Below are 22,869 nucleotides of genomic sequence, written 5' to 3' on the forward strand. Positions count from 1 at the left end.
TACTGCACTTTTTTGTCATCCAGGTATGCGTTGAATGATCAAAAGTGAGAAACAAAATTGGCCGAACGAAAGGTGTGCCAGTAAATGAGATGCGACTCTTTACACGTGAAAGATGGTGTTGTATTGGTTAAGTGTACAGTAGTAGTTTTAGAAGTAGTAGCAAACTAATAGTGGTACAGTACGTGTACTTCATTATTGTACTTGTCTGTTTAGACTGAAATCTGTAATGATAAAAAGAACAATGTTACACATCAAAAAACACAAATCAAGAAAAATAACACAAGGCAATGTCATTCAACAAGATAGATAAATATGATGGCCACTAATAAAGTGTACAGTTATAACTGTCATGATTCTGTTTTCGGTCTGGCCAGCAGGTAGCATGAGCGGACTTCGGTACGCACCTGCTGCCATTCTTTGATTAGTAGACTCTGTATTTAAGGACTCATCTGCCGTGCACCTGTTGCCGGAGTATTGTTTCTTGCATTGCTGTTTTCCTCTGCTCATAGACTATTTGCCTATTGACCTCGTCGTGTTTCGGGTTTTGTACTCTCGGTATCCCTGTTTTTTGTAAGTACAATTTTGGTTTTGTGATTTGGCTATTCGCTTGCGTGTATTTTGATCGATTGTTTTTAGTTTGTATTTGCGGTCTAAACTTTTCTCCCTTGCCTTTTGTGCAAGCGCTTTTTTAAAATTCGATTTATGTTCCCTCTGGTCCTTGTTCTGACCAGCGCTTTGTGTTACCTCTTTGTCGGTACGATTATTGCATTCAAACATATGTTTGTTACGGAGACCTTGTTTATGTCTACGTTTTGGGATCCAGACTTGACTCGGCTTGTCCGAGACGTGACAATAACTGTACAGTTAGAATGTGTGTGTGTGTGTTTTTATTCTGTCATCATACATTCCACAATAACAATCAACAAAGTAAGAATGATGGTAGAGAATGAAATAATGATCGCAGCAATAAGTACATACATTGTTATTTTTCCACATTTGTTTGGTATTGTTGATATGACAATCAATGTAGCAGTACAGTATTTCGGTGAGGCGCTGTAAAACTGCAGCGAAAGGCCTCTGTTACGTAATTGGCAGCACCAGGAGCGCGCATGCGCAATAGGATACTCGTCACCAGCACCATCAGAAGTAGCAGCATCAGGACCACCGAGCTCACCCCCACCCCGCCGATGGCGCATGTAAACACGGCGCTCGTCCTCTTGTCTTACCGGACGTTCGACCGCCACTTCCTCGCCTCGATCTGACGTCACCGCCGCGGTACGGGTGCGTGCGCAAGGGAGCGTCGGACTCTTCGATGAAATTGTGATGGTCACTCCGCGACGCGCTCGCGACAAAACATTGCCTTGAGAGACCCCACCTCAGCTCTTCAGTCAGGGGCTGGGGGCGGAGATGCACGTCAGCGTTTGGCCCTGTTCGCTCTCCGTCGTGATGGCAGCTCTGTACCAGGGCACGGACGCCTCTTCCCCGGATAAATTCCTCGCCCTGAAAGACGTCAGGGAGGTGAAGGAGGAGACCACGCTGGACGAGAAGCTCTTCCTGCTAGCCTGCGAGAAAGGTCAGTGGGCAAAGCGTGTGCGAGCATTGTTTCAAATGTTTCTATGTCATCGGCTAAAGTACTGAGACACCAGTCCCCTTAGTTGCCACATCATGCGATAATTGTTTGTTCCGAATGAGTTTGGTTTGGAAGAAGCCCATCAAAGGGCCCAGCTGCATTTGTTTTGGATTAAAATACGGGTGGGCAATGAATGGACCTGGGGCCTTGCATGAGAATCAGAGAAATAATAATTATTTAAATGTATTAATTATCCGAATTGACTGGTATGTTAGGAAAAATTGTTAAAAAAATACAATTTATTTTCAATCAATTTGCAGTTAAAAGGTGTTTCTTACATTTGTATTTTTTTACATGAACTAATTGCACAATTGGCTTCTTGTAATTAGTGAAAAACTTAGGTTCAATAAACCATTGTACTTATTGTGTATGTTTGAAAAAGGATTCACTAAAATGTATCATTTTTTTAATGTGTTCGTTTTCATCTCTTTTTTTTCCAATTACGATATATACCCTAACAAAATTGGTTGTTCTAAATAAACTTGGAATGTTAGCATGAATTCTTTTGCGTTTTAAGATGGACATACACACAAACTGAATTTTAATCATCTATAAATTGCCTGATCTCTCTGGCACCTCCGACTCCTAAAAACTAAATAAAATGCAAATCACATTGGCCCTTGTGCACAAAAACTTGCCCACCCCTTACAGAGGCCGCATAAAAGTACAAAGGCATGCGGACGGAACTGACAGGCAGGACACAAAACAGCAACCCTGACCATATAAAGTCTCCAAATGAGCCCCAGAAACTGCAGCAGCCCTTTGTGGGAGATGTTACTGTAAACAGGATTTACCCTGAGCCGACCCCACGACCGGAAGCGCTGGCCTCCGTCTATTTGACGTTTTTTTGTTTTGTTTTGTTATTTTTGGTCGGCAGGTGACTACTACATGGTGAAGAAGCTGCTGGAGGAAAACCGGCACGGCGAGCTCAACGTCAACAGCGTGGACGTGTTGGGCCGCGACGCCGCCACCATCGCCATCGAGAACGAGAACCTCGACATCCTGCAGCTTCTCCTTGAGCATGGCTGCCAGGTAGTAAACGCACACGCGTACGGTTCTTCCAATCATGCACTGATGGGCCATTCAACAACGAATCAAATGCATATTCATCATCATCTGAGCTTTGTTCCCTTGCAGGCTACCGACGCCCTGCTGGTGGCCATCGATTCAGAAGTGGTGGGGGCTGTCGACATCCTCCTCAACCATCGACCAAGGCGCGCATCCAAGCCGTCCATCGCCGTGAGTCCCCGTAGAACAAGTACTGTCAACACAGGAAAAAAAAAACAACAGTCCGCCGTCAATCACGATATACTTCACCTCATTCGTTCCTCATAGAAACTGATGCAGCGGATCCAGAACCCCGAGTATTCCACCACCATGGACGTGGCGCCCGTCATCCTGGCGGCGCACAGGAACAATTACGAGATCCTGACCATGCTGCTGAAGCAGGACATCTCACTGCCGCGGCCGCACGCCGTCGGCTGCGAGTGTACGCTCTGCAACGCCAAGAACAAGAAGGACAGCTTGCGGCACTCCAGGTGCGCCCAGAGTTATTCTTGAGATGCTTAGCAGAAGGAGAAATGGGGGGAAAAAAATAGGCTAAACGTTAGCTTATCTGGTAACTAACTTTTCAATAGGCTGTTGTTTCGTGTTCGGCCAAGGGATCACACGCGCGTAAGAATTTGCAGTCGTAAATATTGTGCAGGATTCAACAATCGCCCTTTTCTGTGCAGATCATTTCAGAAAATCATTCTCAGAACAATCTGTCAGAGACGAGCAACGATCAGGCATTTGCTGATTTTAGAAGGGTGGGGGAAAAAAAATTCATTAACTCATTCACTCCCAAAGACGTTTTTAAACGTCTTTTCAGACTTGGTCAAGAATTGGCTGGTACTGAATGAGTTAATATGTGTGCCATTCTTAAGTGTTTTTTTTTTTTTTTTTTTTACGAGAGCCACAATTTCAACCTCCCAGTCTCGATGCTCATTTGTCCGCCTCTTCTCTGGGGGTTAGGTTCCGCTTGGACATCTATCGCTGCCTGGCCAGCCCTTCGCTTATCATGCTGACGGAAGAAGACCCCATCCTCAGAGCCTTTGAGCTTAGCACGGATCTCAAGGAGCTCAGCCTTGTGGAGGTGGAGTTCAGGTGCTTACTGATATTCTTCACACAGACGTGGCAAAAGTATTAAGCGCTTAAGCGCGTTGCATTTCCAGATGAGTTTTAGCTAGCGTTAAAGCTCCCTAATTCACGTTCTTCCATATCGCCGCTGTGCCTTTTTGTGCAGGAACGATTACGAGGAGCTGGCCAAGCAGTGCAAGATGTTCGCCAAAGATCTGCTGGCCCAGGCTCGCAACTCCAGAGAGCTGGAGGTCATTCTCAACCACACATCCAACGAGGATCCCGTGGACAAGCGAGGGCTCCTGGAGGAGCGCATGAACCTCAGCCGCCTCAAACTGGCCATCAAGTACAACCAGAAAGAGGTCAGTCGCGCAAAGACAAAGCAAACATTCACTCGTGCATTTACACCACAGGTGGTGTCAAACTCAAGGCCATGGGGCTAGATCTGACCCACCACATCATTTGAGTGGCCCGCGAAAGCAAATCAAAGATGACAATTTCCATGATGCTTGCTAAAATCTATACCAAAAGTTCCAATTCAGAGACACCAGTTGCATATTGTTAGCATTTTCTTGTTACCAAACCTCTCATTTTAGTTTCTTAAACAATCGTTGAATCAAACGTTATTCTTGATTTCTTTATATAATTTAGTCATTCACGGTCCTCCAAGGGAATTGGTAATTATGATATGGCCCGCGACAAAAATGAGTTTGACACCCCTGATTTACACCAACAGATAATTTTTACTCGCTTAAGAAACAAGATTTTGGAATTCTTTTTGTTTTTTCAACTTACCATTAGCATTACTCGCACGTGTTTTTCAGTTCGTGTCTCAGTCCAACTGCCAGCAGTTTCTCAACACGGTGTGGTTCGGCGAGACGGCCAGCTACCGGCGCAAGCACACCTGCCTGAAGTTCGCCACCGTGCTGAGTGTGGCCATGCTGTGGCCGCTGCTGTCATTCTGTTACCTGCTAGTGCCGCGCTCCCGCGTGGGCCAGATCATTCACACGCCGTTCGTCAAGTTCATCATCCACAGCGCCTCCTACTTCACCTTCCTGCTGCTGCTCAACCTCTACTCGCTTGTCTACAACGAGGGCAAGAAGAACACCATGGGGCCCGCGCTGGAGATGATTGACTACCTCCTCATCCTCTGGATCATAGGTGAGCTTGCACATGCTACGTGCTCATGTGTTTTTTTTTTTTTGGGAGCAATTGGTCTTTGCTCTCAGGATTGGTCATTTTGAAGAAGCTCTGTCTTTTCAGGGAATAGCTTGTATTCTAAATTGTGGACAATAATGGACATACTTTAAACCATGGGTGTCAAACAAATTTTTTGTTGCGGGCCACTTCCGAGTTACGGCTTCCCTCGGAGGGCCGATGCAAAATCTCAACGTTATTTATTGCTCATGACAATTTGACATTTTGGTCCAGATTTCAGCAAGGATCATGAAAGTTGACACACATGATTTGCATCTGCGGGCCACGTGAAATGATGTGCCGGGCCAGATCTGACCCCCGGGCCTTGACTTTGACACATGTGCTTTAAACCTTTCCCGCACCCTGTAACCTGATCACATGATAAGCTGTCCACTGTAGTAGCTGCTGTCCCTCAAAGGGTTCAGACTGTCTCAAACATAATTCCAATGACAGCAGTCATAAGTATGATTTGTTTGTGAATATATTGACATGCTCATTTCAACAATTTTATTTTTTTTATTTGTGAGCCTTAACTTCTTAGTTTTGACTTGGCCTTAACCTCCCCTAGTCTTTGGCTCGATTCCGTATCAACCCTTCAAAGTCTCAGTGTTGTGTCAGTCTTGTTTTTTTACGCAGTGGCAGCTCCTTAAGTGTCGGACTCGATGTAGTCTCAGCCCCTCAAATGCGCAACATCTTCATGTCTTGATTTGGAGTCAGGGCTTCAAAGTCTTGGCCTTGACTCGTTCACAGTTTCTGTGGCCTTGACTCCCATCACCACCCTACTAATCTCATGCTTAATGCTATTATCGGACGTCCGGCTTCCGCCACCCGCATAGCGACTGAAATGGGAATGATGCCAATCATATCCTTTAATTTGACGTCGAACATTACCTAGTGGAGCGTAAATGAGATGTTTGCGTTATGGGCCTGGCTTCAGTCCAAAAGGCCTATCCTGTGTCCATAATGCTATCAGGCGTGTACACAACAAACAGCCGCCTTGATTCTAAACGACGGAGCCTGCTTTCGCCAAATCGACATCCGTTCGTCACCAGTGGGGCATTGACACGTACTCAGGCTCACGGGAGAATGCTGAGTATCTGTGCCCACTGCCAAGAAACCATTAGCTCCGCGGTGGCTCTCTGCCCTCTCGGCCATAATGTTTTGACTCATGCTTGCGGCACCCTGCAGCAGTCAGGCGGCAGATCATTGGTTCGGTGAGTCGTAATTCACTGCAGGAACAGCCCCTGATCGCTTTTCCAATGAAAACAGACTAGGTCTGGGCAATCATTCGAATGGTTAAAAAAAAAAGAAATGTGTCGTTAAATATCTAATATTGTTTATTTTAATCCTTTCAGGGACAGCGGTTGGTTACGAGAGTGGACAGCTTATCATGTTGTCAGGTTACAGGGTGCGTGAAAGGGTTGATAATGAATGATAAATTGTCGTTTTGAATTGGCGTATGTTGAAATAATTTAAAGGGCGGCCCAGTGGTCGAGTGGTTAGCGCGTCAACCTCACAGTGCAGATGTCGTGGGTTTGATGCTGGCTGCGGCCTTCCCGTGTGGAGTTTGGATGTTCTCCCCGGGCCTGTGTGGGTTTTCTCCGGGTACTCCGGTTTCCTCACACATTCTAAAAGCATGCAAACTAGCTGTCATGGGCACATTTAGATAGATCATGCATGTGTCAGTAAGCGCACTTTGTGTGTGTGTGTGTTTTTGCACTTCCACTTGCCATAAAAAACAGGCAAAACAAATAAAGCTTTCGTTCCTCAACTGATTGGCGGGAAACGGACTGCGTGTGTGGAACAATGGTGTACAAGCATCAGAATCAGGTTTCCTGTCGATAAAATTCCAGTTGAACACCCGTGCAGGGAGAAAAGCCTAATTTGGAGATACACCCACATCCCTACTTCCTGAAAATGTTTGACTTCACTGACCGAGTGATTTCCGAGTGCTAACAGTAATCGACCAACCCGCAGGAAAAGCCTCCCTGTCACTCCTTAACAGGCTGCTTGGCAAGCACTTCCAAATATGGGCACGCTTCCACCAGGACGCCATTGTGGTTGCACAAAAATGTGCAGTATCAGTATTCCAGCGAACCCACACCATCCCTCAATTGTTGAAAATCCACACCAAAATGCACGTTTGGTTCATTGTGGACTCCCAATTGGCTGGTCGACATGTCCAGCTTGCACCCCCAGCCCAAAATGTTCTCTGTCCGACAGGAATGGTGTGGTCGGATGTGAAGCGTCTTTGGTACGAGGGGCTGGAAGACTTTCTGGACGAGTCGAGGAACCAGCTGAGCTTTGTGATGAATTCCCTTTACCTGGCTACTTTCGCCCTCAAGATAGTTGCTCACAGCAAGGTACGCGGGGGGTGCTTTCGTTTCACTAGTACCAACAGTGCCCGCGTGTTATGAAACATCAAGTATCAAGAATTTTAGCACTCGTCACCCTCGTTCATGTCTCATCGCACAGGTGTCAAAGTCAAGGCCCGGGGGCCAGATCTGGCCCACCACCTCATTTTATGTGGCCCGCGAAAGCAAATCAAGCATGTCAAGTTACATGATGCTTGCTAAATTCTGAACCAACATTTCAAATTATCACACATAATCCACAATAACAGTCATTATTCTTCACTTCTGATTTTAAAACTAGTTATCCAGCAATTTGTTGTATGCTGTGTACGTAATATTTGGAGGTGATTAAACATTGATATGGTTTCTCAAAATTCGTAACGGCCCTCCAAGGGAAACCGTCACTTCAATGTGGCCCGCGACAAAAATGACTTTGACACCCCTGCTGTAGGCCGAAGCGAAAGCCGAGCTTGACCACTGTTACAGGCTTGGAAGGCTGGAAAAGCTAAAATGTTTTCTTTCCTCCGCAGTTCAAGAATGTCGAAGATACCGAGAGGAAAAACTGGGATGCTTTCCATCCCATCCTGGTGGCCGAGGGCCTGTTCGCCTTTGCCAACGTGCTGAGCTATTTGCGCCTCTTCTTCATGTACACCACCAGCTCCATCCTGGGGCCGCTTCAGGTAGGGGAGTCACGTGGCTTCTTCTGAAATGGGCGATGGTGCGTGGGATACGGTGATGGATGCGTCAAGCACATCTGTGAAAGAACAGCTCTGGGGAAAAAAAGTGTTATATCATCATTATGAAATGCCTCCTGAAACGTCTACCGTCTGAAATGCGCTTTTTAACGCCCACGGCGCAAGTGAACACTACACGCATTACCAGCAATGAAGCACAAATGAATTTTGTGGTCGTCTTATAAAACAGCCAGAGCCAGACAATGTCTAATTAGCGCCCTCCGCCTTCACTCAGCTCACCCTCAGGCCCCTTGTTCAGCTGTTGTGACATCACGGTCCGTCTGGGTCGAATGGAAACGTGATTCGCGTCGTGAGTGCACGATGGGGATGCCCCGCGTGTTTCCACATGTGCATGAGTCAGTCAGTGCTGTGAATGTATTTTTTTTTTTCTCTCATTTCATCTTTCCAATCATCATCTGACTCATATCACGAACTAAAGTTGGAAAGAATGCGTGTGCATCATTGGGATCTGCAACCTGGAGAGCACCCAGACTCTGAAGTCAGATGCCCTAACCGCTATGACATCCCGCCGCCCCGATCATTTGCATTTTTGCCCAATTTTGTTGCAAAGTGTTTGGAGGTACAGGAATATTTGTTTAAAGGTGCCTGGCTTTGAAAAAGTTTGCAAGCTTCTACTTTTGGATCTTTAAAAATAGTGTCGGTGGGCTATGTTTCAACAGAGAGGTCCCGACTCGCTGCATTCCTCTTGTGTTTTCATGTCGGGCCACACGCCAAGGCCAGACGAGCCGCCGCAGCTCCCAAATTGGACGCGTGCAAAACGGCGTTAACACGCTGAGCAAATTTTATGGTGACAAGGGAATGGATCCCCCTCAAAGACGAGCTTCTTGTCCAAAGGAGCTAAGCAAACCGTGCGGCAAGACGCGATGGTTTTCGTTCACACTGGAAAGGGTGATGATGTTTGTTTATTTCGTGGTTTGGGCTGTCCTGGAACATTTGTCAGCCCTTGGAAACAATTAAGTCCCCCTCAGGTCCCGAAATATTTGTTCTTGGCCTGTTTTCCCACCCAACCAGTTTATCACCCCAACTGGAATTCTGGTGGACGCATGTTTCGATCAAATACACATGCATCACACTAGGGTGAAAAAAAACCCGGGAAGCGTGATAGCAGTAGTATGGATAATGTGCAGTCTGAGGGCCAAGAAACCATATGAAGAAAATGAGATGAGATGATTGAAGGTTATGTAAGACTCCAGTCAAGATTGGACCATCTTTGAATCCGCAAGTAGAAGGAACCGAACGCATCATGACGAATTATCCTCGGGGACCGTGGCCCGAAAAATCCGTGCAAAAGTAATGTTCCGAGGAAAAGATAGGATCATGTGCTCCGGGCAATTCTCGGTATGGTTTTTATGGGCTTTTTGGAACTACAAGCCCGAGCAATCATATGAAGATGATTGATGATTTCAAGTAACATGACACCGCAGGAACACAGGGCCGAAAGAGAAATGGAATCAAGAAACTTTAGACCTGTGGTACACTGTCAAGGATTAGCATTCCTGGAAACGGGACTGTTCCGAAAAAACAAAACAGACCATCCGATCATGCGGTCCAGGGAAAGACAACATTGTGTGACTGCCAGTTTGTAATCGTCGCCTACGAGAGGGCCAGGAGGCAGACAAAGAACAGATAAAAGGATGGCCTCCATGGACCCTGACGGAGACATAGCCCCTTGATACGCAAGACAGGCCTTCGGGACATGAAGTGGTAGGCCAATATCAATCCCATCCTGAAAAGGCCCAACTGCCACAGGAGCTGCTGAGACAGTTCTACACAGCAGTCCTCGAATCACTCCTCTGTTCCTCCATCACAGTTTAGTCTGGGGGTGCCATAAGAACGGATAAATCCGACTGCAAACAGTTAGGACTGCAGAAAAAAAATCATTGGCACCGCACTTCCCACTCTCGAGGACATCGCAAGAACCAAGACAAAGGCACTGAAAATCCTACTGGACCCTCCACATCCTGCCCACCACCTTTTACTGTTCCTCGACTCATGCAAGCGCAACCGATCCATGCGCACCAAAAACATTCAAACAGCTTTTTCCCCTTGGCCATGAACGCCCTTAACCGTAACTCAAATCAATAGAAGCTCTTTGCATTTTTTTGCACACATAGTATTCCTGCAATGGTCATTGCAATAGCTCTGTTAATACTTGGAACAATTCTCATTGATCTATAGTCCACAGCACCAGACACTTTTAAGTGCTCAAGTTCTTTCTACATGATTGCACACATGAAGTTCTACTGTGGTACCTCTACTTACGAAATTAATTGGTTCTGGAAGAAATTTCTGAACGAGAACATTTTGAAAGTAGAGGTGCTTTTTCCATGAAAATGCCCTAATCCATTCCAAGCCCCCCAAAATTCAGACATGTTTTCTAAAGCATAAAAATGCATCAAAATATGAAACAAATACATGTTACAATTAGATTATTGCACAATGAATGAGAGTTGTGCATTATTAAAAAACAAAGAGTAAAGAATAAAAAAGATGGTCATTTAACTTTTAACTGCGTCCTCATCGGTTTTTGCGCTCTTTAGTCCATGTTCTCTCTCAGAAGGGTTTTTTTTTTCCAGGGGTTTTGGAAAGAACGCATCCAAGGACGTTTTCTTTTGTCAACTTTGAAAAATCCTTTGAAAATGTCCAAGGCAAACATCAGCATAGTGAGCGATCGCCCGACTGGTGAACACTTTTTTTGGGTGATTCCCATTTACGTCAAACTATCGTTACGCCTCATGGCCTGAGGGGCGATTGACAAGGCCCATGCATAGACACATATCTATCTACACACATCGACACATTCGGTAGAGGTCCCTCTGAGCCAATGGGATGCCAGAATGATGCTCGGTATTAGCCAATGGCAGAGCAGTTATAAGTATGTTGCGCTCAGGAAACTCGTCGCTGCGAGCAGCCGCCCATACTGTATTTTTACCTTTCGCAACATGAAATTTATTTCGTAACAAGAGGCAATATTTTCCTGTTGAGACGTTTTGTAACCCGTAAATTTCCTATGAAGAGATGTTCGTAAGTAGAGCTACTACTGGTCATTTTAACCCTATGAGAGAATCAGTCATCTAAATGTCCTGTCTGGTTCTGTGTTTATTGACATTCGAAACCATTTCTCACCAGATCTCCATGGGTCAGATGCTGCAGGAGTTCGGCAAGTTTCTGGGCCTTTTCTTGCTCGTCTTGTTCTCCTTCACCATCGGACTCACACAGCTCTATGGGAAGGACCAGAAAGACCCAGACAACAGCCCGCCTAGCGACTGCCAAGGCATATTCTGCCAGCAGCAGAGCAACGACGCGTTCCACACGTACGTCCGGGCTTGGCTCGATGTGAACGTCGCGCTTGAGAGATGACTTTTGTGGCTCTCTTCTCGCAGGTTCATGGGCACCTGCTACGCCCTCTTCTGGTATATCTTCTCGTTGGCTCACGTGGCGCTCTTCGTCACCCGCATCAGCTACACGGAGGAACTGCGCTCCTTTGTGGGCGCCCTGATTATCGGCACCTACAACATCGTGGTGGTCATCGTGCTGACCAAGTTGCTGGTGGCCATGCTCCATAAAAGCTTCAGGCAAATCGCCGTGAGTGTTCCGCTGGCGGCCATGTCGACCATGTTACCTTTAGGAAGCGTCCTAACATTCATGCATACTCAGGAGTTAGAAATTGCGGTTTTCAAAATTATTATTGTTTTGGATAGAATCACGAGGACAAAGAGTGGAAGTTTGCCCGGGCCAAACTGTGGCTGAGCTATTTCGACGATAAGTGTACAATGCCGCCGCCATTCAACATCCTGCCCTCGCCCAAGACCGTCTGCTACTTGCTCACAAGTATCAGCAAGTGGATCTGCTCGCATACCTCCAAGGGAAGAGTCAAGAGACAGAACAGCCTGAAGGTGAGCGCGGTCGCTCATGTCGCGTCATCAAACACAACACAGGGTGGCTAACTTAAGTCCCCATCTCGACTTTCTGCGTCGTGATTTCATGCAGACATTTTGTGGCTCCTTCTGGTGTGTGCGCCTTGGCCAGTTTGGGGCCTGCAGACGAACACACCTGGAGAAGACTGTCATAACTGCTTTTTAACCCTATTGGGGACAGCGGTTACTGCCAGCTTCTCGTGTTGTCAGGTTACACCGCAAGTTTCAAAGTCAAGGCCCGGGGGGCCAGATCTGGCCCGCAAAAGCAAATTGAGCATGTCAATTTCCATGATGCTTGCTAAAGTCTCAATTCAAATTTCAAATTGTCATATGTAATCCTCAATGATTATTATTATTGACTTCTGATTTTAAAACTAGTTATCCATCAATTTGTTGTGCGCTGTTTATGTAATACAGTATGTGGAGGTGATTAAACATTTATATGGTTTCCCCAAATTCATAACTGCCCTCCAAGGGAAACCGTAACTACAATGTGGCCCGCGACAAAAAACGAGTTTGACACCCCTGGGTTACAAGATGCAGGAAAGGGTTAAGCTGCTGTAATCCTGGCCATTTTGTCAGTGAGGATAAAGAACATATGTCAGCGACTATTGTTTTATTGTCTCACTACATGTGTTGCTGCGCTGTTTGTGTTCACATATCTTCAACAGTTCAAGGATGATGACGGCGCGACGTCGATGCTAGTTTTATTTTTTATGTTGGTGTTAGTGTTAAGATAGCGGACATTTGTTATTGGGTTGAACGGGTTATTGGGAACGTGCGGAATGTGTAATTGTCTTTGTTTTATGTTTAGTTTAACAGTAAACTTCAACTGCTGGCAATAAAAGCCTTGTCCACTATTTTCCAAGTTGTTGCTTGTTGTCGTAAAAGCCGTAATTTAAATCACTCATAAATCAAGCAAGACGCTAACATGGCAGGCTTTTGGAGTTCAAGTCTGAGTCAGGGTTTCCCGCAATGGTTGAAGGAAATGTTTCAAGCCGGTGTTGGGGTTCGGAAGTTGAAATTCTACCTTTGTGCTTTGAGTTCAGACAAAACCATCACGGTCAGTTTGCTCTTCCTTGCGCAGGAGTGGAAGAACCTGAAACAAAAACGCGACGAGAACTACCAGAAGATCATGTGCTGCTTGGTGCACCGCTACCTGACATCCACGCGACAGAAGATGCAGAGCACGGACCAGGCCACGGTGGAGAACCTCAATGACCTGCGGCAGGACCTGTCCAAGTTCCGCAATGAGATGCGCGACCTGCTGGGCTTCCGTACCTCCAAATACGCCATGTTCTACCCCAGGAGCTAGAAGCCTTTTCCTTTTTCCTCTTGACACGCATCTCTCACTATTCGTTTATCCTACAAGAGGAGAACACAAACTGACGGAGGCGAACTAGAAACAATATCCATGTAGTCTCATGTTTTTTTTGTAAAAGACGGAAAGCATTGTTTTGGAGAAAATTGACAATAAATATTTATGCAATGTTTCTGCTACTCCTCCCAAAAAAAACAAAACAAAAAAAAGGTAATTCGAAACACAATTTGATTTTTCAGACTTTTATTAAGGAGCGTGACAAATAATAAAATATAAATAATATTCACAGACGCAAGAGTAACAGTCGAGTAACCTACAGTTCATCCGATATGTATCAAATATTGCACAGTTTACAAAAAAAACCCAACTAAATTTGTGGCTTTCAAACATTTATCAAACTTCAGACTCAAAAGGTACAGCGTGTTGGGGCCACCCTGGAAAGAAGAGGAAAAAAAGTCGGATATTTTTGGAAACGAAAGTGGATATTTTCAAGATTCAAGTAGTATCTCATGGAGAAAAAAACATATTTAGGAGATTAAAAATACTTTTTTATGATTAAATGGTATATTTTGAGAACGGATAAGTTGCACGCTGTATTTTGGAATATTTTTTAGATTAGTTTTTTTTTTTAAAGACAAAAACGCTATTTTTAATAATTAAATCAAATATTTCCCAGACAAATTAAATTATTTCAAGATTAGGTCATTGTGTATTTTCAAGAAAAAAAAGGTACACATTTTTAATTGAAAAAAATATATTGTCGAGGCTAAAGTCATACTTTCACAAGAAAATTGGTATATTTTCCAAAAAAATTGTTGTATTTTCGAGATTGAAGATTTAATATTACAAAGACGGACTACTGATGTTTATTCTCGTGAGAGTGTGACTTGAATCTCATAATGACATATTTTGACTCTTATACTTTTCAGAGTGGCTCTCATGCTCTTTGTACTCGTTCCGAGACCAGCAAACGATTGTCGGTAAGAATTGTGCTTGATTGTTAAAAAAAAAACAAATAATTTAAGCGTAAATTTTTATTTTATTTTTTTCATTGGTCCATCAAAATACTTCAGTACTCATTTTAATCCTTTCGGGGACAGCGGGTACTGCAATGGACATCTTATCAGGTTACAGGGTGCATGAAAGGGTTAACCGCAGCGATTAAAAAACAAAAACATTCTTAAATTAACTCTATTGAATTCAATATTTTTTACTGTTACTTTATCATTAAATATTTTAGCATTTTTATATATATATTACTCTCATTTTAATAAGTAGACATTTATTCGCTGATTTATTTTGGGATTCTAGATTAGCTCCGCGTATGGTGCATGATAAATGAAGGGAAATGGAAGCAACGTTTTGCCCGTTTGTGTAGCCGTCGTCAGACGCTGCCGGCGCTCCTCAGCAGCGCTTGTTCTTCAGGATGCTGAGCGCCTTTTGGTTCTTGCTCTTGAAGGCCAGCACGAAGTGGTGCGGGCCCACCTTGCCTAGGCCCTCCTCATCCACGTGACCCATGAAGATGTAGTTCAGGCCTGGTGAAGTCACACACACAGAGCCTGAATGCGGCGGCGGAACGACGGAGACATTCAGGAAGGAAGGGGAAGGGTGGGGGGGGGGAGGCCACGCGTGAGAATCCGCTCCACGACCACACAGGTATTGTATTCTGTGTTCCGAGTTTTTTTTTCGAAATGCAATCAACATTTTGAAGGTAATATTGACAACATGCAAAGATCTATGTCACTCGTTGCGATATAGCTTTCAACTGTTTTTAACCATGTCACTTCCTGGTGAAAATCCCATATCAGTGTGACGCCCGCCCCCACTGCCATCACATAAAAGCCAAAAGGTAAAGAGAGCTGCGTTGAATTGTGTGATATTAGAATGAGCTAGTCACTTGAACTTCTTATAAGCGGCGCGTATATTAACTCATTCAGTACCAGCCAATTCTGGACCAAGTCTGAAAAGACGTTTAAAAACGTCTTTGGGAGGGAATGAATTAATGGGTTCGATGAAGCTGTCAACACACGGTGGGGGAGCTTTATGGTGATGTGAAGTGGTGCGTCCGTCAGTGAAAATTATGATAGGACAAAAATACATACTATTTCGATTTTAAGCGGTTCCAATGTATGAGACAACATCCAGACTAGGTTGAGCGAACGTCGCAAACAGAAAACGGCACTCACCTCTCCTGACAAATGGGCACTTCTTACACAGGATGACCATCTTGGTGCTCATGGTCTTCCCTGCCTGCTGGATGGCCAGGTTGCCTTCTTTGTACACTTTAATGATGGACACGGTGGCGTGTACGCTCCCGCCGCGCGTCACCGCCGAGATGACCGTGCCGGTGAGCACTGGCGTGCACACATACACACAGCAAGAAGAAAATGACAAAATTAGTTGGTCGAGTTGAACAAATCATCGTGCAGCCCGCTGAAAGTAAAATTATAAGTCAAGTCAAGGCAACAGTATTTGTGGAGCACTTTCAAACAGCCATCGCTGCATACAAAGTGCTGTACATGGGGCAATTTAACATGCACAATAAACAGGAAGACAAATCGGTCTACTTATTTCTAAAATTCACTCTTGATTTATTTTTCTTAAAATTTTCTGCATTTCTGTTGTAAAAGCTCACAATGATAAATGAGAATTGGCATCCAATTACCGGTAATTGTAAGAGCTCAAGGGTTTGGGAAGCCGATTTACATGCATGTGGTGCATGTAACACAAATATCCAGGTAGACATTTATTTGAACGGGATTTTGCTCATTTTCAAAATGACAAATCTTCCTTTGGCCAAGCTGCCAAATCGAGAAAAACTCACCAAGGCGGCATTAAGTCAATCATTTAAATTGTGACATCACAACCAATTATTTGGATACAAGCAATTGAAAAAGGAAATTTTCCATAACGTTGCCCCCACTTGCTCACGTTTTTGTTTTCCAGAATAGCACGAGGTGCCCGCCACATTCCCCCGCCAAGCAAGCACACGGCCGATGCCAGCCCTCCTCCTCTTTGCTCTTTTGAGCAATGCCAAGAAAACCGAGTCACGAGGTAAACATCCCACAGAGGTAAACAGCACAGGGTGAATGCGAATCATTTATCGAGGCTTCACGCCACTGGAACGCTTTCACTGTGTCGTTACTGTACGCTCTCCTCACCTCGCTCTCTTTCTCAAGGACACCTTTCAGACGCCTATCATGAGGTTTAGGACTTCATAAATAGAACAATTTCGTTGTACGTTACTGTACGTTAAAAATATATATATACTGTATATCATCATAAAATTGACTACTTTAGAAAAATGAGGCGTTTTGATTGCTAAATGTAAATTCCACACAATATAATAACACCGGGAACTTTAAAAAAAAAAGGTTTTGAAACCATTTCAAAATCTCAAATCATTGTGTATTTTCAATGACAAACGTGAAAAAAAGAATGATGTCAATATTTATTTATTTTTACTAATGACTTCATTGTTATTACCGAAGTTTTAAAAAATGAAGGCATTTACAAAGTAATACAAAATAGACGGAAATGTGCCAAACTATTTTCGAATGGATCCATAAAATGCCGTAGAAGAATACAGTCATTAAAAAACTTAATTGAGAATGTTTTAAAAATGCAAATCGTGTTATTACTATTATTATATCATTTTTAATACTATATTTTATAATGAGTTATGTTAATTGTATCAATTAAACATTTGTGATATTCTAGTATTTATTTTTTTAACATGTCTGGGAGTTTGTATCAGCACAATCGTCTTGCTTTTTTTTTCTATGTTGTTGTTTAGTTATTGCTTCCAAACCACTTTTTTTTCATATCAATGTATAAAATACAAACCAGAAACAAAAAAACAAGTGAACAGATTGGAAGGATAAGTCGCCGACAACCTCACCAAAGTTGCTGGAGCAGAAGTTGCTCTCGAGTGTGCCTCGTCGTTTGCACTTTTGACGGCAGAGGGCCACGGAGTACTTGAGGGCTGCAAACAAATACGCACAAAAATAATGCATTGTTATTTGGTTGATTATTATATGAGATGTATCAATGTGTCGGTTGCAGAAATCGCTGTGCCATATGCCACCCCAGAAGGCCCCGCCCCTTGAAGGCACACACTGTATTTGGTATGTTCACATTTCATTAACAATGTGTTTAAAACGTGTCTTTTTCTGAAATTTAAATGTATTTAACGCAAGTGGGAGGGATAAAATCATTACTGGAAAAATTTTGTTAAATATTGTTTGTGGTCTAGTGGAAAATGAGCAAAGCGAAATGACCTCATGGCCAAATAAGAAGGTTACGCCACTGGCGGCGGGGAAATAAGCGTGGGTGGTTCTTTTTGTCTGGCCAAGGCTCACGAGTATGCAGCGCTATTGCCGTATTCACCGAGATGTTGGATGAATGTTGCTACCTACGTATGGGCCTGGTTGTGAGTGGCTGCGTGGTGGTCGGCGGCAGCGTCGTGGTGACGGAGAACTTCTTGGGGCGGAATTTGTAGTGCCCGATGAAACCGTCCGCGGTCAGGCTGAGGTCCGACAGGAACTGGACGAGGAGCTGGTTCCCCTCCGAAAACACAGGCCTGCGATATCAGAATGGGAGGGACTGACAATTGAGAGTGACGGGTGGTTCACACTTTGAGCACTCACTGATACCAAGTAGTAATACTTCTGGTACACTTGATATAGAACATTCATTTAATGCAATGATAAAAAATAAGAAATGGTGACAAAAACACATTTCCTTTTGACTGTGTCACACTGCCACAGTATAGTGCCAACTACTATTGAGGACTTACTCAACGTCAGATTCATTATTTTCTTAAGTATCAGTGGTTGGTATCGGCAGCATCCGCGAGTATCTTAAAATAAGGCTGGTATCAGCTCGATACGATACCTGGTATCGGGCTGGTATCAGCTCGATAGTGATATCTGGTATCGGGCTGGTATCGAGCTGGTATCAGCCTGATACCGATACTTGGTATCGGTTCGGGTATTCTCAATTTTTCCAGTATGAATATATATCATGGGATTACACAGTGAGATACGAGACCAATATGACATGAAACAGATACGATATGAGATTTGCTGGGATGAGACGACGGTCCGAACTAAAACGCGCCAAAATAAACAGGACGTGAGACCTACGCCGGAGGACTGTCTCCGCAGTACTTCCCGATCCTCCTGGCGTCGTTGATCTCGCCGCCGTTGAAAATTGAGACGTGGTCGTAGCGGCAATAGTTATCTCGCTCCACGTCAAACTTCTCAAACTTGACTTCAATGATCTGCAGCGAAATCGCAGAGAGCCTTTCATCAAGTACTCTCCAAAAATGGTTCACATGTATTCAGGCCAAAAATTTTTTTACCTGGTTTTTTGGTGCCACTATGTGCCAGGAGCAGGTGACGCCGGCTGGGTAGTCCCTGTCAGGCCAGTTGGGAGTTTTGAATGTTCCGGATGGTTTGTCCAGTCTGCCCCCACAGTACTGATCCCCTGTTGAGTCGATGGCAGCGTTAGTCATGGGACAATGTAAAACATTCGTTCCCGTACAGTTCAATAACATGGACAGATCTTCATCTGCCTCAAGTGAACCCCAACGGTCCATTTACACTTGGCGTGTTCCAATTTTTTGGTTCCAGGGACCTGCGACGGGAGAGACAATTTTTCAAAGACCGTTTCATAATCCTAAAACCAATGAAAGTGATTTGAGAATCAGGTGTATGTGACCATACGTCACAATTAAAGGAGAGCTTTTAATTGGCCCAAAGCATGACACCGACCTCTCTGCAATTGTTCATCATGTCGGAGCCATGGCAGCTGTCTGCCTCACAGCTGCTCTGGTACAAGAAACCAGTTATTAAAATTCCTCTTGGATCGCAGAGCAGACTTTGTTACCCCTTGCAGAGAGGAAAAGACTTTCTGACCATGTGTTGTCCTCTCCAGGGGGGGCGCGGGGGCAGTGGCTTAGAGAGGGTGGCGACGGTTCCGCATAAATGCCAGAGAAATTTCACATCCGGCTGAGAGAAGATGTCGCTTGTTGTTGTCCAAATAGGGCAGCCTCAAGGCCAGACTTGTTATTGAGCGAGACAATCTTTCGTTTGAAGCTTCAGAACAACCGCAAGTCGGTCCGGGAAATGTGTTATCACTCGCTGAAGCATCCGCTGAATCAAGCGATTGTTGATGCTGAGTTCTGATGTGCAGACCGTCGGATCGACTTTCCTTGGCTTTGTGTGAATGCCCGCTGATAGAGTTCGGCGTTTTCATCAGCACAGGTGGTGGCGCGCCTTTCGCCAAGAACAGATCCTGTTTCCAGAGACTTGCCATGAAGCTTCACAAATTGACGCTGAACTGCAGTCTGGGACAGAAAACTTGTGCCGGGTGGCCATCTTGCAACGCAGATATACCGTATTGGGCCGAATATAAGACGACCCTGATTATAAGACGAACCCCTCTTTTTCAAGACTCAAGTTTGAAAAAATACTTTTTGAACACCAAATAAATTTTTATACAGAAAATAATTACAGTACTGTACATCTGAAGCAAATTATTCTAACAATATATTTGAGAGAAAAAGCATGTTATTTTGCCTCATTCAAATCTTAATATCTGAACATTTAAATATGTAAACTAAAGTGCAATCACATTCGTAAATGAATGGCTTCTGGTGTTTGAAATGTAAATTACATCATAACTTCTCCTCAGCTGCCGGTTAACCCGGCCGATCTTTGACCCCTTTTCTCCAGATTGTCGCTATGTTTCTCCATTTTCTGTTATCTCTTCGATTATTTTCTTCTCTTTTCTTTCTTACCACTATTTTTTATTTTTCTTCTTCGTGCTACCGCTGTTTTTATTTTTATTTTTATTCTTTGTGACAGGGGTTCATTTTGGCCTGGGAGTCAAGTTCAGCATTCACTTCAATGATATCTGGCGCCATCCAGCGTCGTGAATGGGTATAATTTCTAGACCCCGAATATAAGACGACCCCCACTTTTTCAGTCTTATTTCAATGCGCCGTCTTATATTCGGGCCAATACGATAATGTCAATTGACAAGCTGTCAAATACTAGTAGCCTCACGTCCGTCTGAAAAATACCATACCGTACGTAGAATACGCAACGGCTTACCTCTCTCGTGTGGCTGCGCAGCAGAAAAAACGGATAGGAAACCGCTGCCGGCCGTGTTGGCGTCCGACACCATTTGCAGCGTCATCTTGTTGCTTGTGGAGACCAGCGCCCCCGGTTTGAACGTGCCACAGAAGCGACCGAGTCGCTGGCCGTTGACATGACCGCTGGACACATCCACGTAGTCGTAGCGACACAGGCTGTCGTTCTCCAAGTCAAGGAAGCGGAACGATAGCACCACCACTTTGCCCTCTGGGACCTGTAAAGCGGGCGATGTGGATACCATTGCGTCGTTAAATGGCGGGCCCTCCCCAAATTTCAGGATTATGATCAGAGTGAAATGAAGTTCGCACCGTACTTTGTGTTTTCACTCGATTGTTTACAATGTATGATGTTAGTATACTGTGGGTTAGTGACAGACTATGGGGCAAGTGTCAAACTCAAAGCCCGGGGCCAGATGTGGCCCGCCACATCATTTTGAGTGGCCCACGAATACAAATTGGATTTGGATTGGATACAACTTTCTTGTCAAATGTGCTGTATGTATAGCATACAGCACAGATTAAATTTCTTCTCTCTCAACATAAAACAAGAAACAAGAGGAGCCGCTGCGGGTGTCCGCGCCACCATCAAAACAAAAAATGACAAAATAATACATCAAAATACACAAAAATCAAAGATGACAACTTCAATGATACTTGCTAAAGTGCGTACCAAAATTTCTAATTTTCATATCTTATAAATCAGTGACATATTGAAAACATTTTCTTGTTACTAAACCCCTCATAACAGTTACTTAAACAGTAGTTGAATAAAACGTTATTGTTTATATAGTTTCAGTCATCACAGCCCTCCAAGGGAAACGATAACTAAAATGTGGCCCACGACAAAAATGAGTTTGACACCCCTGCACTATGGCATTCAGTTTATGTTGTCGTATTTCTGTAACTTCATCAGCTTGAATTATTATGACACCGTTAATGTTCTCAAATTCTTGTTATCTGATGATAAACGTGTAGGGTCTAAAAAAGAAAATCTGTTTTTTTTAACAGTTGCAAAAACAAATCGACGCATTTTTGAATGAAAAAAAAATCTAACTTTTTGGATATGTGACAATATGGAGCACACGTGCATCATTTTCCTATTTAACCCTTTCATGCACCCTGAAATCCGATAAATTGTCCACTGCAGTAACTGCTGTGCCTCAAAGGGTTAATTATCAAAACAAACAATGTAAGTAAATTATGATCATCTACATTCTGCAATAAAGGTAATGGTTTGAATAATTTATTCAGAATAAAAATATATACAGTAGTTATTATATGTCTGCAGTTGGCTCAGTTCAGGGTGATCCCCCCGCCTACTCCCCGAAGACAGCTGGGGTATGCTCCAGCGTGCTCCGCAACCGTTGTGAGGATAAGCGGATCAGAATATGGATGAATGGATGTTTGTTAAATACTATTACAATATTTTAAGAAAGTGAATTTGGGGAAAACTATTCCAAACAAATTGCTTACTTACTGTGATCCTCCACACACACTTAGTATTTGGGGGGTAAACTCCTGGGTACCCCTGACTCCCGATTATTCCAGATTGCCCAGTGATGTTTCCCCCACATGTAAAAGAGGGTCTGGAAAAATAAGAAGGAAGAATACATCATCTGCTCAGTAGTAAACAATAGTGTTGTTTGCTGTTTACCTTCTCTGGGACTGCGAGCTACAGACTTGGGTGAGGAGGGCGAGACACCACGCGCAAACCAGCCCGTACACTCTCCACATTGTCGGCCTGACGGGAGCGGGCTGCTCGCCTGCTGCTCCAAAGTAAAGTGGAAGTTCCTGGGGCAAGGGGAGTCTGCAGTCTGAACTGGATGAATGCTACGTTTGTTTTCAATGGAGGAGGGAGAAGAGGCAGGAGGAGGAGGAGTAGGAGGAGGGGACAGAAGACACTGGGAGGGTATAAGGACTTGAAGTACTAGCAAAACATTGGTTGCACATCTTAGCATTTAGCATACATTATATAGGACGCTAAAAGTGTGCACACAGCATCTTAAATGGACATTTTCCATCGCTGGCGACTGTACATGTCCGGGTGAGCGCGGCTCCTTGGTGGGATTGTGGTACTACAATTACACGTCAGCGCTAAACAGAAACATTTTCCATTATAAATTATGCAAAATCCTCGTTTTGGGAGGTGGGGGTGGCGGGGCTTTGGTATACATAGAGATGACTTTGACTGCTTGCACCAACTTGAATGTATTTTTGTAGAGCCCGTTATTTTCTTGACCTCCCTCAGCATTGTTGATTTGTTTTTGTTAGTATTTTCTTTCATAAAAAAAGGAGCCTCAGGCATTTATGTGAGAATACACTTGTCAGCTAACCCTCTAATTAAACGGAACTTTTATATTTTTCCCATCTAAACCTACAAGCATCCATGAAAAATGATTTTCTTTATGACTAAAG

The 22,869-nt window shown here is 44.1% G+C and overlaps 2 protein-coding genes across 3 annotated transcripts; one reads left to right on the plus strand and one right to left on the minus strand.

The window, feature by feature from the left end:
• The first annotated feature begins 925 nt into the window (after positions 1-925).
• trpc1 (transient receptor potential cation channel, subfamily C, member 1) lies at positions 926-13,465 on the plus strand. Its single transcript, XM_052054100.1, has 13 exons — positions 926-1,573; positions 2,508-2,662; positions 2,768-2,869; positions 2,966-3,168; positions 3,644-3,775; positions 3,915-4,110; positions 4,573-4,909; positions 7,169-7,308; positions 7,830-7,979; positions 11,184-11,368; positions 11,438-11,639; positions 11,756-11,950; positions 13,059-13,465. The coding sequence occupies exons 1-13, from the start codon at positions 1,408-1,410 to the stop codon at positions 13,284-13,286; spliced, it is 2,391 nt and encodes a 796-aa protein (XP_051910060.1). The 5' UTR covers positions 926-1,407; the 3' UTR covers positions 13,287-13,465.
• Positions 13,466-14,360: 895 nt separating this feature from the next.
• pcolce2b (procollagen C-endopeptidase enhancer 2b) lies at positions 14,361-22,493 on the minus strand. Of its 2 annotated transcripts, none has more exons than XM_052054119.1 (9): positions 22,109-22,488; positions 21,932-22,040; positions 20,414-20,669; positions 18,658-18,782; positions 18,440-18,576; positions 17,711-17,874; positions 17,194-17,277; positions 15,479-15,646; positions 14,361-14,827 (listed from the first exon to the last, which is right to left on the minus strand). In XM_052054119.1, the coding sequence occupies exons 1-9, from the start codon at positions 22,186-22,188 to the stop codon at positions 14,697-14,699; spliced, it is 1,254 nt and encodes a 417-aa protein (XP_051910079.1). In that variant the 5' UTR covers positions 22,189-22,488; the 3' UTR covers positions 14,361-14,696. The 2 variants fall into 2 exon arrangements, 1 of the variants encoding a protein (XP_051910079.1); XR_007960273.1 differs by having other exon boundaries at positions 14,681-14,827; positions 17,707-17,874; positions 22,109-22,493.
• Between the last annotated feature and the right edge of the window lie 376 nt (positions 22,494-22,869).

This window comes from Hippocampus zosterae, chromosome 20 (genome assembly GCF_025434085.1).
Source record: "Hippocampus zosterae strain Florida chromosome 20, ASM2543408v3, whole genome shotgun sequence".
In the NCBI taxonomy this organism is placed as follows: Eukaryota; Metazoa; Chordata; class Actinopteri; order Syngnathiformes; family Syngnathidae; genus Hippocampus; species Hippocampus zosterae.

Bases quoted from the DNA above. Each gene is read 5' to 3' on its own strand.
- trpc1 (XM_052054100.1), top strand. From the start codon at position 1,408: ATGCACGTCAGCGTTTGGCCCTGTTCGCTCTCCGTCGTGATGGCAGCT. The intron at 2,870-2,965 runs GTGAGTCCCCGT...CGTTCCTCATAG, and splicing joins CATCCAAGCCGTCCATCGCC to AAACTGATGCAGCGGATCCA. The intron at 7,309-7,829 runs GTACGCGGGGGG...TTTCCTCCGCAG, and splicing joins AGATAGTTGCTCACAGCAAG to TTCAAGAATGTCGAAGATAC.
- pcolce2b (XM_052054119.1), bottom strand. From the start codon at position 22,188: ATGTGGAGAGTGTACGGGCTGGTTTGCGCGTGGTGTCTCGCCCTCCTC. The intron at 18,577-18,657 runs GTAAAAAAATTT...ATTTCGCTGCAG, and splicing joins TAGTGGCACCAAAAAACCAG to ATCATTGAAGTCAAGTTTGA. The intron at 14,828-15,478 runs GTGAGTGCCGTT...TGACTTCACCAG, and splicing joins GTGCCCATTTGTCAGGAGAG to GCCTGAACTACATCTTCATG.